The sequence below is a fragment of the Antrostomus carolinensis genome, unplaced genomic scaffold (assembly GCF_000700745.2).
Source record: "Antrostomus carolinensis isolate BGI_N321 unplaced genomic scaffold, ASM70074v2 scaffold16207, whole genome shotgun sequence".
Lineage (NCBI taxonomy): Eukaryota > Metazoa > Chordata > Aves > Caprimulgiformes > Caprimulgidae > Antrostomus > Antrostomus carolinensis.
In genome coordinates, this window is record NW_010329645.1 from 65,384 (window position 1) to 81,759 (window position 16,376).

A 16,376-nucleotide genomic window follows, 5' to 3' on the forward strand; every position below is an offset into this window, starting at 1 on the left:
TAAAAGCAGTGCAACTCACTGTCCTACACAGTAGGAACGATCCAATATCAGGACAAAACAGGTTTATTCTTTTGAACTTCACTGACAGTCAGAGCCTGTTAACAAATGCATTTTCTGACTTGCTAGAAATTCTAAAAACTGACAAAAAATACATTTGAGCTGAACTGAAAACATTTTTATTCCTTTTCAGTGGAATGAGTTAACCAAAATCTCATGTTCAAAAGAAGTCAGCCCCAGCTCAGTCTATAATTGTATCATTGTCTAGATGAAAGATACCAACCATGGGGTTGCAAAACATTCAGACAATAGAAGTTTATTTATTTGTTATTTTTTTTATTGGGAAAACAAGTTATTCATTAACTGGAAAGACATATGCATGGCTCTCCCATACCTGTGCAATAAACTGTATTATCTTCACAAAGATGTTCAAAGGCATATCTCTTGGCACGACACCACGGGACCCTTTTGGGAAAAGTGTTGTGACAATAGTAATAAGTCGACTATAAAAGAAGGAAAAAAAACATTAGACATTTCCAGACCTTGCAGATCTTCATTTACCATGAAACGTTAGTTAAAAATTTTATTCCATTTAGAAAGACTAGAATGTATTCCCTTTGAAATGAAAATGTAATGGAGTATCTTGTTCTGATCCTTTGCCATAAATTAAGTGTAATTATTTTATTTCATTACTACATTACAAGTAACAATAAACCAGTCAATGACACGCCATTACAAAAATATTTCTAACTTTAACCATGCAAAGAGTGATTTTTGGTGCTTCCAAAAGCAGAAACACTTTATACAGTAATTTTAATAGGTGGGAGAATGTGATGGTGCCACAAAAGTGTGTATTTTGTTGTGTACAGTTGAGTTTTTTATTTCACAACAGGAATAGGTTCAATTCGAAGGAGTTCAGGAGAACTATGAAACCTCTTCACTGGAAACATCCACTCTACAAGGCCTGATTATCGTTACCTTTGGCATCTTACCTTTGAGTAGCTGTGTTGCTTTCACATTTAATTCTGATCATGTAAACCCACAGCAGTCTGTACAGAGATTCCAGTGCAACTCGAGCCATTTTTGGATCCTTATTCTAGAGAAATACATAATGTAAGAATAAACTTCAGACACAAATTAGAAAGGAAGTTCTGCACTCAGCGGATGTCAAGGTTCAGAGTTTTCATAATTACACTACAAAAAGATACAGCCTTACAGCTGCCCAGTACGCCATTCCTGTAGCTGCAGGATGTTTATGCATCTGATCTGCCTCTCCTGGTATTACTTAAATTGTGGAAAAAACCCAAGTATCAACTTAGTTAAATTAGATACATGATACAATTTAAAATCTCTTTTTTGAAAATCACCTCAACTTGACTCTGAAAAGAAAACCTCATCTTCAGTTGACTCTGTCAATTCAAAAGGTGTTGCCCTATGGTGGAGACCTGGTATGAAGAACACAGCAGACAAATAAATGTACTGCACATATTGAAAAATGAAAGGACAAAAATCTGTGGATGCTCAGGCTGACCTAATTAACATGGCACCTGGGATCAGCTGGACTGAACTGGATTATCTGTCTGCATTACTGTTCATTTTCTGAAACTTTTGAACTAGTACAAGATGGTCTTTAGGTGTCTGGTCATATGCAGTTCCCTGTTTCTGTGGCAGTTTTAAGAGCTTTCTGAGTAGGGTGCAAGTATACACAGTCCAATCAGATGGTCTCCCACGTGTTGGGCCATCTGCTGGGTTAAACTTTGAAGCAGTCCAATACACTTTGACCCAAGATAAGATCTGCCTGGCCCAACAGTGTAAAGCTCCACGGCAAAGAGCTGAATCTTTGTATGCAGACAAACGCTGAGTCACAGATCAAAGACTGCGATTTGGTTGCAACCAGTGCCATCAATAATTCTTGAAATTGGTCTAGGTCCTGCAAAATGGAAGGAAGAAAACCCACCGATGATATGGGATATGGCTCCAACTTCCAACGTGACATCTGTCACAAACCTAGGAACAGGAACACTGTCCTTAGGTTGCAATTTCTATTTAACTCCTTGACAACACATTTTATACAATAAAGCTTTACATGGAACAGAAAATAGAAAATCCTTTTTGTTTATTATAGCAGCATACAATGGTTGTAGCACATGATTAAAATAAGTAGTAAAAGGAATGACAAAGTTTACGTGGCCTATTAATGTTTGCAGGATTTTAAAACTATAACATTTGTTACAATAACTTGTTTACTTTCAATTCATTTTTCATCAGGTATCATCATGTCAGTCCTAAGAATCTGATTTCTTCAACAGGTGACAGAGCACTTTTATCAAAGTTTATTCTTACCCCAAAGCTTTCAAGAAAACAGCAGACACTGCGGCTAATTGAGTTAAGGTAACAAGAACTTATGTGGCAGTCGAGGAAGTCATCTCTATAAGCAAAAGTCCAAATATTCCAGTGACGAGAGAGTTCAGCTGCAAGTGCAGTTGAGAAGAGATGGAGGAGAAAAGGGATGAAACTCCTATCACTGGAGTTTTCTGAAAATAGTAGATGCAGACCAGTTTTCCATCAGAAACAGCAAGCTGCATAGCAGAAGCAGCATAGACAGGAAGGTGATAAAACCCTGAGAAACATCCAGGGAAATCATGGGCAAGATATGTGCAAGTGCATGGTGATTGGGTGTCCAGTACTTTGGAAAGCACACAGGATGTCTCCTTTTGGAAAACTGAGGGAAGTCCACCACCAAGTGAGCCTCTTCAATATTTCAAGGACTTTTGTCAACAACAAAAACCCAGCCAGTAATCCTATTAGGACAAGGAGTATTTGGCCTAATATACCTGACATCTTCTTCACTTTCCCAGCCACTGGATGTGGTTCCTTCACCACTGCCGGCAGTGCCCAACTCACTGTTGGTGCCAAAGAATTTGTCAAAGTTGATGTGGACCTTTTGAACATGGGATCAGTCAGTGACAGAGCTCTGCCAGGATCTGCTCTGTTTCTTGATTGACAGGCGCTGCTTGCTTTTATCTGTTGTTGTTGCTCTTCTAGAAATTTATTTTTACATGCCTCTCCCTCTTCTCCTGTGATTGGAGGAGGAGCAACTGGACTGCCAGGACTGAGGTCCATTTTCTTAATTCCTCCATTTCAGTTTTCCAACAATACAGGGTTAGGTCTGGCCCATCGAGACTGAAGGGATATTGTGTTGGTACCCATGGATTCATTCCTGAGATAGGCATTGTTTCACCCATTCTTTGTAAAGTAAGTTCTGCACCCCTGGCTCAAATTGTACTGGAGCTTTCACCTTGTCCCATGTAGCTTGGAGACAAGGTACTGTTGCTCCCATGAAAATCTCTGGCTCTAATTGAGACACAGTGCTTTGACTCTCTCCTATATAGAATTCCTGCCTGGAATAGTTTTTTGTAAATAAAGTTTAGTTAACGATAAACGTTCCATTTCAAAACCAGGATACTTATTAACTTTTACACCACTTTCAACAGGATAATATGAAAAGCCCTTTGGCCAGAATTTGGCTGGGGTCAAATATTTCCAAGTCCTAGCAGGAGTCTCCTTTATTAATTAAAGAGAAAAGTTTGTTTCTGTAAGATCAGAGATTTGCCAGTTTATGTTAAAATCAGAAATATGATCAGGAATACAAACCTTCTAGTTTTCCCAGTGTATGGTTTACTTTAATGGTTTTGGGAAGGAGTTTTGTGCTGTAAGGGGTGCAGAGGCTTTTGAGAAATCTGATCCATTATGTAGTTCATGGGAGCCCACACAAGATAGTGGAGTCCCATATATTGTCCCGGTGTGCACAACTCTCCTTCTAACAGAAGGATTTCTCCTTGTTGATCTAGCTCTTCTTCCAGCTGTGTAAGCTTGGTTTGGTCTTTGAGGTGCCACTGTGGTGAAGTGATTGCTTCAATGGTTGGGGCATCTATTCCTCTGTACTGAGGAGTGGCCAACCATGTTCTTAATTTAGCCACGTATTCTGCTACCTTACCCTCTCCCCACACTAAAGACTGAACATGCCACCACATTAATCTATGATCCCTATGAATCAAAGTATACGTCAAAGAACTATAGGTGGCAAGATGAGTTCCAGTATGATTTTCAATTGGTAAGGTAAGGAGTAACTTTAGTTACATTTTCTCTAACGGTTTCAAACAATTTGTCAGGATCTCCCTAATTTTCAGAAAAATCTATATTCCCAGCTGGCTTCTCAGAGACCTTACAGCTGTAGCTGCCTTTTCTAAAGCTTGTATAACCTCATAAAAATCCATAAAATTAGTTGCAATAACATGTTTATTTTCTGAATCTCTTTGCAAATAATGTTCTAACATATATTTAGCAAAAGTAAGTAATTCAGTGGAAAGAATGTAAGCAAAAGCAAAAGTAAGTAATTTCAGAGGAAAGAAATCTTCAGTCAGACTATGAACATTTTGAAGAACTATTCTAACAGTAGGATCCATACGAAGAGAATCCATACAAATTGTTTAATTAAGACGAAGTATAGAAAGAAAGCAACAGCAATAAAGGATGTAATATATACCCTGTTGACTAGTTTGGGAATTCAACTTTTGGAGAACAGAGATTCCCTCCACAGTTTGCCTCTGAGCTGAGAAAGTGACTGCATGTTCTACCTGTGCCATTTGCAGAAGCCTCCTAACCACTGGTTCATGAAGCAGCAGTTTGGAGACCCTTCATTTGAGCTAATCACTGTGCTTCCCATATTGGTCTTTTCATATGGATCCACTTTAAGTGTGGAATGGACAATAGTTATTGTGCAAGTAAAATAAACATGGAGGAGTGGTAATGATAACTTGCATATGTGTATTGAACAGTATGTGCTGGCCAGGAACTACAGCAGTTTGCAGTGGACAGTTAGTCTTAAACTTCAAAGATCTAAGAAATGGTAAGGGAATAAGAATGGATACGTGGAGTAAACAGCTTAAAATGGTTTAGGGTTTTTTAATACAACTTAACAGAGTGAAACAGGCAATGGATTTAGTGTCCTGAAACCAGTACCATTCTCATAAAGTACTAACAAGTGGTTTGTTTGAGAATGCCTTTGTGAAAAAAAGCAAGTTAATATTGGGTCAGTTTTGGTACATCACTCGAGCTAATAACTTATATCAGCAATCTTGCCTGTTTCACAGCTGTTTGACTCAGGCTTTGTTTGAGTAGAGAAACAGTAGAAATTCAAACTAGGCACAAGAATACTTATTTTTATTAAAAAAATCTGCACAGCTAAAGAATTTGTACTGTTGGGAATAAAATTATGTATGGAATCAGATAAAGGCAATAATTCAGCACATTTACCTAAAATGGATTTGCAACATGTCAATAGTGCATACTGAAGTTTTAATACAATATTAAAACCAGAAAATACTAACCTTGAGATTGGATAGGCAGTTGTTGAGGAAAATATGCCATCTGTTTAAAAAGAACTGCTTCTGACTGACACAAAGCAGGCACGTTACCAAAGGGTACAAAGCCTAAACAGGAAATGGATGTTGATACCGTATTATTGGTATGTATACACAACATAAAGGTAACTTAATTTAATAAAGCTACTGTAAACTTAAGCTCTAACTAACTCCTCCATTTTGTGCAATATATGTTAGCCAACATAAACACATTGTTAAGCAGTACACTTTGAGAGGAACCTTTCTCTAAAGCTGTGACAGATATGTTTTATGGATGAACTAAAACCAACTAAATGTCTACTTATAGTAGTATAATAAATCCAAAGAAGAGCCACAATTTTACAGACTCACAGGGCTAATTTCTGTCAGTTAACTAAGAAACGATAGCATGGAAATAACTAAACTTTATTATAACAGCAACAGGACCTACAGAGATGGTTGGGACTTGTGAATGCTCAGATGCCTGTAACTCCTCAAAATCTGCAGTCACAATATTACTTTGACATTCATCTTGTTAAAAAAACCCAAAACTAAAATGCACCTATTAATTTGGAGACTGACTTTGCTATTTCAGCAAGACTTTTCTGTTTCAGTTGTCATGTTAATATACCCAATGGCCAATCAGGACTTTAAAGCTATTGGTCAAAAGTAAGGTAACTTTATCTTAAGGACCGATGATTCTCAAAATCATAAAATTCTAACTTCAGTCATAGTTCAAAGTATAAATACACCATAAATCTCAACTTCTGTTCCTGTAATATGTAACATAAACTGCCTACAGCTAGGTTAGACCTAGTTTCTTGAGTAAATGGCAAATGTTCATTAATTTTTATTTGTATAATCTTCAGGTCCAAAAAACATATTGGAGAGGACAACTTAAGTCTTCTCACAGAATGTCTTACCATATTAACATTATGACTATGAGACTTGAGTACTTGACAGGATCACAGAGTTTAGTAACATCCCAAGAGTGTTACAACCCATCCTAAGGAAAAGCCCTAGGAGAGAAGATACAAATCTTGTCCTGGAGTTTCCTAATTCCCTCTGTTCACTATCAAGAGAACCTCAACAACTAACTCAGACGAGGCAGTTTTAGCCAGAAAATGAGGCAAGATGAATGCCCCCATCCTGTCTATACAGTGAGTGCACCGATCCACAAAACACTGATCTTGGAAAGGAAGGTTCTCTTCAGACTCTAAAGAGTGTGCTTTCTTCCTGGAAGCCTGAAAATATGCACTGTAGCTATTTCTGCCAACTGTTTGCCTTTCCCCTCCTCCTCCTCCTCGCAATGTTTGTATTTCTAATCACACCCTCACAAGAATCTATTCTATTTTGTCACTTTTAACTATGTAGTGTCCAGTGTGGTATGTGTAGACAAGCAATCACACACTAAGCTCCAGCTGTGCAATCCTTTCTCAAGCATGTAGTATTGACTTTGGCGAGTACGGCCACCAGTTTAGGGAAGTTCTATTTAGTGTAAACTGCACAGTGAAGCTCTTACCCTGCTGCAGTTTCAAAAATGTTTTATTAACTCAGCACAGTGGAATAGAGCCCCATGAACACAAGCTGAGTGCAATCAGAAATCCATCCCCAGTATCCCACTAATTCAAAGCGGATCAGGACTGTGCTCCAGGGGATGCTCTGACTCTCCCCTGGGACTGTGTGGGGACTGGTGTAACAGCAGCAGAGAGCTCAAGCACACTCCTGCAGTCTTCCCAGCAGATTCACTAGCACTAGTGACCAGCATTTGCCAAGCGCGCTGGGAACAGGGAAGTCTTTTTGACTTTCCCATAGAATGAGGGAGGATGAAGGACAACTTTCTTTACCTAAAAGGTCCAAGACTTCAAAACGGATTAGCTAATGCTGCAATGCTGACGTGCGCTGACCCAGTTGGAGAGACAGACTGCTTAAGGCAGCCAGCGTCAAACTGGCTCAGATCTTCATTTAATTCAGATCAACTCATGCTTCCAAAAATACACTGCAGTGCCACTGTTCATCTCACAAGAAAAAAATGAAATAGGGAGCTGCCCAGTAGCCAAGTTACAGATTTAAAAGGGCATGTTATACATTTTTTTGTTTCTGCAATGTATTACTTAAGCCCTGTGAAAGAGCTGTTCCCACATGCCTCATTTGTTCTCGCTTGACAAGAAGTGAACTCTATTGTTTCTCCTCTCGTCCCAATGTTTACACATAACAAGCATGAGAAAACCTAACTGTTTAATAATCATAGACCCAAAAGCTGAAAACATCTGTTTGATTCAGACTGATTTTGATCATAATCTGAATAAAATAAATATGGTTATTTTCTGCAAACACAATAACCTTCCCTGCAAATAGAAACATATTGGTTATAAAGCCTAATGCAGAAAAATTTTTGCAACCAATTCTGGTTGCAATCAATTTCCCAAGACTCTTGCTCAGAGATATTTCTGACAAAGGGCTTTAGCCTCTGCTTCTTAGGGTTACTAACCAATGAGTGCTTCTTTCGTGAGGAAAGTTCAAGTGTTGTATCATACAGGCTTTCAACAAAGTTCCTCAGACAGGGTACGTTCACTTCATTTTTAACAGCCTGAAAGAAAATGTCATGTTAATAAAATACTATTTCACAAGCTGTTTTATCTACTTTGAAGAAATTCTGCAAACAACCTGAAAAATAAACTCACAGCAGCTACAGGGACAAGAATTTCAACGAACAGTCCTGCCAGTGCATGCTTGATATCTTTGTCTTTGACTTCAAGGAAATAATGTGCACATTCCTAAAAGAAAACAAGAAACATAAATTGCGTATCAGCTGGAATAAAAGCCTCTAAATATTTGCTGAATGCACATGAAGTGTCAGGAACTATTTTCATCTTGCAAATCCCACAGAAAAATTTGTCTATGAACTTCTAAATCTGCATTTGGCAGCAAGCACAAAGCAGGACATACATCAAGATCAAGGATCTGTTACTCTAACCAAGATAATCCACAAACTCTCCACTGATTCCAGCTGTGCCCTGCCGTGTTCTGGGGATGGAAAGGGAGTTGGACTCGGGGCCTGACCTCACGTCTTCCCTGTGTATACCTTCAGGAGCAGGAGCAACAGCCCACACAGAGTGCTTCACACAATGCTTTGGGAGGCCAGAAAAGGAACACACTTCTCTGGTAAGATACTCAAGGGAAGGAACAATCTTACTGTAAATATTCTGTATAAGTTTCACTGCTAGGATCTGCTGCAGATTAAGGGTCAGTACAGAACTGTGCTATGTGAGAGAAGAGACCTGTGGTGCAAACCACCACAATTTCCATCTTGCAAATGGGGACTGAGAGAGAAAGTAAAAATGTACTTTTGTCCTAAACATGCAGCAAACTACTATCCACACAGCTGTGCTGCTCAGGAAGTGAGGGAGGGGAGATAAGCATCTCGTGTTTCTGTAGAACTTCTCTGAGAATGACAAATCACGTTGCTCCAGTTATGTCTTCCTCTCTGGGTCTAAGGCCCAAACAGTCACTGACATTACAAGGATGTTCCCCACTGACCTTTTTTCCTGCACATGCGTGCAGAGCAGCTCACACTTTAGACTATGCATAATTTTTCCTGGCTCCAATCAGGATTCTACACCATGTGGCTTCAGTCACTCTGGCCATTTCTGCTACACAGCTGAGGCCCCTATGCAGACAGCAGCATTCCTGGGCTGCTTCTGCACTCCATAGTGGAAGACAGGCTTTCCTGGAGCTTTCTTCTGAGATTAGGTCACCCTTTGAAGGTGTCTCCACTACAGCACACCTGGTGTGACAGAGCTTGTAACTGAGGCACTTTGTGTAGATAAACTAACGGACGAATTGCCCATGGAATCAAACTATAAGTGTATTTCACCAAACTGAGAAAAACTCGTTTTCCTACATATACAGTTCATCTTGCGATGCATTGTGGTATATATAAGAACGAATTTGGTGCAGAGATACTGTAGTCATACGCAAGGTAGAGATCACTTGCATCCAAATTTTGAGTCTACTCTATAGGAGTTTTACACTGACGTCAATAGCAGTGAACACTGGATCCCAGCAGTGTTGTGCCATAAAGCCATGCCACAAAGTCATTCACTCATATTAGTCATGTGCAGTGAACACACACTACTTTGTCAGCTCTGGACAACTTACACTAAGTCAACACATACTAAGATGTGTTCATATAATGAAGCATAAAGTAAGAAGAAAAATGAGCCATTTCTGTGTTGTTAAATATGTTTTAAATGTATTGTTAAATATGGTTTAAAACACATTGTAAAATTGAATAAAATGCGATTCCCGTTCAGAACTTAGAGAAATGGCTCTGTGTGTCTGTACACGTGTATTTATATTCCAGTGTCAAATCCTTACTTGTGAGGATCTAACATTTATTTTTTACTGCACTGGCACCATCAATAAGCTGATCTTTATGTGGAGGTTTATATGAAATGTGTACTTCACTGGACGACTGGCTACAAACCATGTAGCCATGAGGGTGATCCCAAGAAAAAACGGGAAGAAAAAGGTTAAGCTAAATAAAACTGTTGATGGAACAGAACTCATTGTGTATTAACAACAAGATATGTGGCCTTTAAAAAATGTTTAAACATAAAAGATTTTCTTTCCTTTTACAAATGATGTAATCTGATAATTTAAAGCCTTCATGATAGTCAAGTACACGCTCTGTACTAGTGGCTCAGACTGTGTGGGTACAGAATGCACCCTACAGGAAGGAAGAAAAGGTGTGGTGGAAGGAGACAACACATCCAAGGGAAATTCCATCCAGCTTTTGCCTCAATTATTTGTCTCTTCTTCTCTGTTTTTATTCATCAGAAGTTCCTCTCCTCTCTGGCAACTATGTAAAGGGTGGAAGATTCACTTTGAAGACAGTGAGCAGCTAGGGGGACATCACTAGGCAGGGAAACAGGGCAAGGATCAGCTGTGGGGTGTCAGGGTGAAAGGGCTGGGGTCTACAGAACCAAATGTCTTTCTGTTGGAGGGTGAAACGTAGGCACGAGGGGTGAAAGGCTGAAGAAAAGTTGGTATGGAATTATATACTCCAGAGATTGGAGACTGGAGTGCTGAGGTTCACAAAAACCAGAAAGTATCTGCACACATATTTACGTGGGAATTATGTGGAATATCTCCTGGAGTATTACAGGAAAGATGAAGAGAAGCCCATTCTAAAAGGTCTGGGAACCACAGTTACCTACTTAGGAATTTTACCTGCATAAACTGAAGAGAAGCTTCAAAGTCCTCCACAGGATACATCTTAATGCGAAAGAATTTCATTCCCATTATAAGACTGATAATGCTTTGAACTACGTATGGGCTTTGTTCTTTATGCCGTAACTCTTTTAACTCTGCCATGAATTTCTTCTTTACAGCAGGAAATCTATGAATTCACATTGGTTAGTTACAAAAAAGTACAGATTCATTTGGAATGTATTGTAAGGCACATAAATGGGGAAAAACCCAGAGAAGATTCAACCTCGGTTGTAAAATACCATTTCAGTCACTATATGAAGAGATTTCTTTTTTGTTTTATTCTTTTTCACTTCTGATAAACTCAGAAAAGAAAATGAAGCAGTGGCATTAAGTTGTGGACTGAAATAACTGCAGAGAAACTTTCAAATGTTGCTATGTTGGAGTATAGTCATTTTTAGGTTTGCCAATCTAGAATAAAAATAGCATAGAAAAAAAGATTAATAAAAACAGCTCTCTTCAGTCCTTTGGGCTTTCCACAGACGTCATCGCTGAGATAAGAAAAATAATGCTTCTGTAGTCTAGTTGAATTTATTCAGTATCACTGGACTAGATGCAGAAAGCCTGTGATTCCCTAGAGTTCTATGCTCTAGAACACCTGGATGAACAGAAGGCCAGTGAGCTGAAATGATTTATTCCTACACTATATTTTAAGAAAGTGAGAAAATCAGAATATTCATACGCTAAGCAAGTAAAACTTCTCTGATTTCCATTATGTATAGTATCGAATTTTACTTACTTTGCTTGAGCTAGAACACCTATTACTTCTGCATACAAATCTGCAACAATGTGCATATTTCCAGTGTTAGGACCAAGGTACCTTGCAAGAGACCAGAAAGAATTCTTGACTGAGAATACATCCTGTTTAAACCACCACAACTAAAATTCAGCAAATATTTTTTTTTCATAGAATTTTTGTGTGAAAAAAAGCCTTACCCTTCTTTGTATTTAAAGTGCTTGAAAGCCAAGTTAATAACATCATGTACCAAACTGTCTATTACAGGGTGAAGCGGAATCTGAAAACACAAAGTAAAACATAACAGGTACACATATATTACACCTCAAGCTGCACACCCTAGTGCTTGTATTACACCTGGGCATCTTCCCTATGCAAATATGGTATCAGCTGAAATAGCATCTAGCTAACAAAACAGCTGAAATAAGCCAGCCATTTAAATTTTATATAGTATTGAAGAGAAATTCTTTAGCTTCAAAGACTTGGTAAAGCGAAGTCTGTATGAACACAGAATACTATGTATGCTACGGGTGCAAGAACAACAGCAATAAGTAAGTATGCAGGATGTATCTCCTGTTTTTATTAGACTCTTAAAGATGGAAATAGAAAGAAGAATCCAAAAATTAGGTTGTATTGGTAATTTCCATCATTTATTAGTTAATGAATAATTTAAGAACTCCATACCTGTTTCAAAACTTCTATTAATACTAAAGAAAAAATAAAATCAATAGCCAGATCTCTTCTCTCCATTAAATAATCCCTCTGTTGTTCATCACTGCAAAATCAAAACAGGAAACACAATATTTAGGAGATGTGTCATAATTCATATTATATGCCTTCCTCAATTACACAAATACAGATAACAGGGGACTGTGTTCTACTTTTTAAACTGCAGTCCAGCATTTCAGAAAACAATGCACTGATATGCTCTTAAAATCTGAGACAAATAGACCAAATATAACTTGTTACTTTCACTTCCTTTCAAATGTTTAAATGTCGCTTTCCATTTCCTCCTTATTGTTTTCCAGTTTAAGATCAACACAAAACTTTCTCAAGAAACCAAATAAAAACAAGAACAATTTTGAATTCTGTAGTCTAACAAATGGATTGCATTTCAATTACCTTGTTCATTTAGACAGTTCTCAATTACACTTTGGAGACAAATGTAACAAATTATTTTGTGCTATCAAATTTATATTTAGACTTGTGACAGATTCTGAAAAATGCCTTGAAAGTACCGATGAAGAATTCATAAGTAAACTACATTCTCTTTCTCCAGTGCTATTTTTTTAACTTTGGCATCACTTGTCAAATGTTTGAATGCATGCCTTGTGCAGAACAACCCATAGGAATACATGTCAGAAGTGAGTAGTTTGCAATACAAATAAAAAAAAATATCCATTTGGATCACCTGATAACAGTTTCAAAGTGTACTGGAAAGATAACATGAAATATACAATACTTCTAAAAAAATAAAGGTTAAAGGGACAGTTCTGCAGTCTGTTTGAAGCAGTTACCACTGATTTCAGTAAGATTTTTATTTCCATAAATTCAGCACAATACTTATATACGTCAAGAACTTTAGTGATTTCAATTGTTCTTATGTGCTCATAATAAAACATGCATTTAATAGTTCTGCTTGATCAGTGATGAAATAAATTATCTGCATTTTGGTTTTCCTGTTTTCATATTAACTGGAGAAAGGACTGGTTATACATTCTTTCTGTAATACTATCAATTGACAGAGTACTCTTGGTTCACTGCTAAGCTGACCTTCAACTAGATTTTGTGTGGAGTTCCTGAAGACATTTTTTTATGAGGAGGTCATCCTGTAACAGGCCTCTGTAATGAGTCCGGTGAGACACTTTAGGGCAAAGACTCATATCATCCAAAAGCAGACACCTAATTGACATATGACCTAATTCATATTGCCTTCTTCCACTGACATAAAGAACTTGTAAAATTCTGATTCAGGTTCATGTCTACCTTGATATCCTAAAACTAGCTCCCATCCCTTTGTTCCAGCAAGTATTGCCTTCAGTAGTTACTGTATTATAACATAATCCTAAAGTGAAGAATTGCCTATGCATTCCCAAACACCAGGTCTGCCAGTGTTGATTCACCTGCTGCTTCATTAAAGTGTGTAAATGTAGTACCAAAGTATTCAGAAAAAAAGCAAATTTGAAGAATATAACTGTACCAACCATCAGACCTCAATATAAATCAAGACCAATCTGTTGCATTGTCACTGAGAAACTACTGATACCATAAAAGATCAATATATTTGGTTTGGGATCTTTATTTTTGTTTGCTTGTTTCTTTTAAGAGGTAAGTCAATATTGCTAAAGCTCTCTGACTGATTCACAAATTTTGATTGAGGATAAGCATATGTGAAATTTCTATGACTAAGCAGAATGCAATATAAAAAAAAATCCTTCTAAGTGTCACAGAATTACTGTGACACTTAGAGTAAAGAGTCATGAGTAAAGAAAACAGACACAGTTTATACAAACCAATATTTAAATTACATTACAGCACCCAAAACACCATTAAGAAATAATGTTTGAACTATTAAGAGCACATTTTAAAGACAGAATTACTCCATCCATCTAGAAGCTGAGAGAAGAGTTCCAGGAAAAAGCAGAAAAAGATGACAACTTTCAAACAACTGTAACCTCACAAAAGCTGATGGGTGAAATGTAGTACATTTTACCTTAGAATCTATCAATAATGTATGTGTGCATATTCAAAAGCATACCTTTTGGATTTAGTGCTTGTTCTTGGTCTGTACTCATGAGATTCATCTTCTATGCCATTCTGTCTTTTATACCAATCAAACAAAGTGCGCAGGATAGAGGGTAGACAATATTCTGAAAGTGAGCTCATTGAGCTTATTACCTATGGGCAAAACACAACAAGTCAACTGGTGTTCAAGTTCCCCCTCCTACTTAAGAAAAAAGCACTAATTCGGTGGTTAGACATGTTCTTCCTTGTTTTCTTCTCATTTTTGAGATTCATGGTACAAGCAGTAACTTAATAGTCTGCATTTCCTGTTGAAACAGAAGCAGAAATACAATAATGGGCTCTATGTTGACAGTGTCTTTCCCTTGACAATACTAGAATTCATTAATATTCTGTGTCACAACTTATAACATACTATAAAACTATCTAGTTCATGGGGCTTATTTTTATTTGCAACACAATGTTGATTTGAGTTTGAGCACATTATAAGGAAAAAAAAAGTGATTAATCAGAGGTACTGTTTCACGGTTTGTACCTGACTGCTGGATGACCCTTCTAAAACTCAGAATATACTGAGAAACCCCACAAGCTCTGCAATAATCTTAACCAACTGAATGTGCAGATGCATCCATTTTACTATTAGGCTGTCACAACCAATAACTTAAGACTTTTCTTTTAGATATAGGAAAATATTTACAGTTTCCTGTGTCTTTGTGTGCAAAAATAAGTAAAACATAGTTTAAAATCAATCCTTAAAAGTTTCTGATTAAACAGCATTGGTGGCATACCGGAGAAGCAGATTCCTGCTCACTCAGTATAAACCGTGTCACCGATTACAGAAATGTTACCAAACATGTTACTATTGAGCTCTGACTTAAAATTCTTATTACATGAAACCATAAAGCTGCAAAACATGAAAAGATCAAAAGCTAGGGTCAACACCCCCCCCATTATTATACAAATATATGTATCACAACTGAATGTTCACAGTTGCAGCATTTGTGTACACCATAAGAAAATAGAAAACAACTATTTAAAATAGGAATAAATTACTGATCTGGAGATTTGTGACCACCTCAAGATCATGCGGGGCTTGGTCCTGAGAAGTGCTGAGTAGTGGAGGCAAAGTGCTGAAGTACGTACTTCATATGATTATGTCATTACCTCTATCAGGTTTATCCACCTGCTTAAACTTCAATCAGCACGTTTCAGTGCTTGTGGAACAAAAGCAGTAGAGTTCAGTGTCTCGTATAAGACCAAGCTTGTGTGAAGTCTGTGACTAAGACAAGAGCAAAACTATGAGACTGAGCACCTTACATACAATTCTCAAACGTTACTAATGCCTTAAATGACAACTTCTGTGGTTGACAGTTAGTTTAGATCAATAACTCTGATCACTTCTGCAGTTTTTCTGCCTCAGAATTTAACTAATTCACAGCAATTTTGTGGTCTGTTGTGGTCTAAAGTTAATGAGACACTTTGAGGACACAGTAATATTGTTTTGATTGGATTCTGGTATTATGGCCTAAAATAAAACATGACGCATTATAAAGCTGTAACAATTGCCCCTGTAAAAATAAAAGTTTCTATAAAGATACTACTTTAGGAAAGTTTTCAATCCAATGTTTCCAATACATTTTATTATGTGAAATATGAAACAAGTTGCTGTGGAAGATGGCATGAAGACGCTGCTCACAGCAGTGACAGGAGGCTTTTCATGAAGAATTACTACAGCAGCTCAGGCTCAATTACACCAAAGCCTTCAAGCATAAGACTTCAGAAAAATACTTAAAAGACATGAATCACCTAGTGTCACTGCAAACTATTCACTGCTGATTCAGGACACTTAGACATTTCAGTTGCTTCTCTATTGTTTTCCAATAGTTGTTCTGAAGCTGGTGTAACAGCGGTTGTTAATTACGAGATGCAGTGAAACAGGGTTTGCTGGGGAAGACCAGAGCAGACCTAAATATCTTTAGGAGATCACAACATTTAACTGTTAATGAAAAGTTGTTTCAATCATGTCTTCCTGCACGTTCACCAACATATATATCAATGCTTTTCTCTGAATCCAGCTACACAATCTCATTCACCACAAAAAGTCACAGTGATCCCTGTTAAATCTCCTCAAGCCCCACTTTCTCTGCTGAATTTATAGTGTGTGTCTTTAGGAGGGATAAAAGGTCAATATAGCTTTTTTTAATCTTTCTGTCATTACACTTTTA

The 16,376-nt window shown here is 37.5% G+C and overlaps 1 protein-coding gene across 1 annotated transcript in view; it reads right to left on the reverse strand.

Annotated features, from left to right (window-relative positions):
• FRY (FRY microtubule binding protein) overlaps positions 1–16,376 on the reverse strand; it is a gene marked incomplete at its 3' end in the record, with an annotated part of 132,062 nt that overhangs the window by 64,761 nt on the left and 50,925 nt on the right. Inside the window, exons 4-13 of the mRNA XM_010172653.1 lie at positions 14,168–14,307; positions 12,094–12,184; positions 11,610–11,689; positions 11,413–11,493; positions 10,635–10,803; positions 8,084–8,176; positions 7,891–7,989; positions 5,388–5,489; positions 990–1,093; positions 392–500 (exon numbers count right to left, since the gene is read on the reverse strand). Coding sequence (XP_010170955.1) covers positions 392–500; positions 990–1,093; positions 5,388–5,489; positions 7,891–7,989; positions 8,084–8,176; positions 10,635–10,803; positions 11,413–11,493; positions 11,610–11,689; positions 12,094–12,184; positions 14,168–14,307 — 1,068 coding nt within the window. The remainder of the gene's footprint in view (positions 1–391; positions 501–989; positions 1,094–5,387; positions 5,490–7,890; positions 7,990–8,083; positions 8,177–10,634; positions 10,804–11,412; positions 11,494–11,609; positions 11,690–12,093; positions 12,185–14,167; positions 14,308–16,376) is intronic.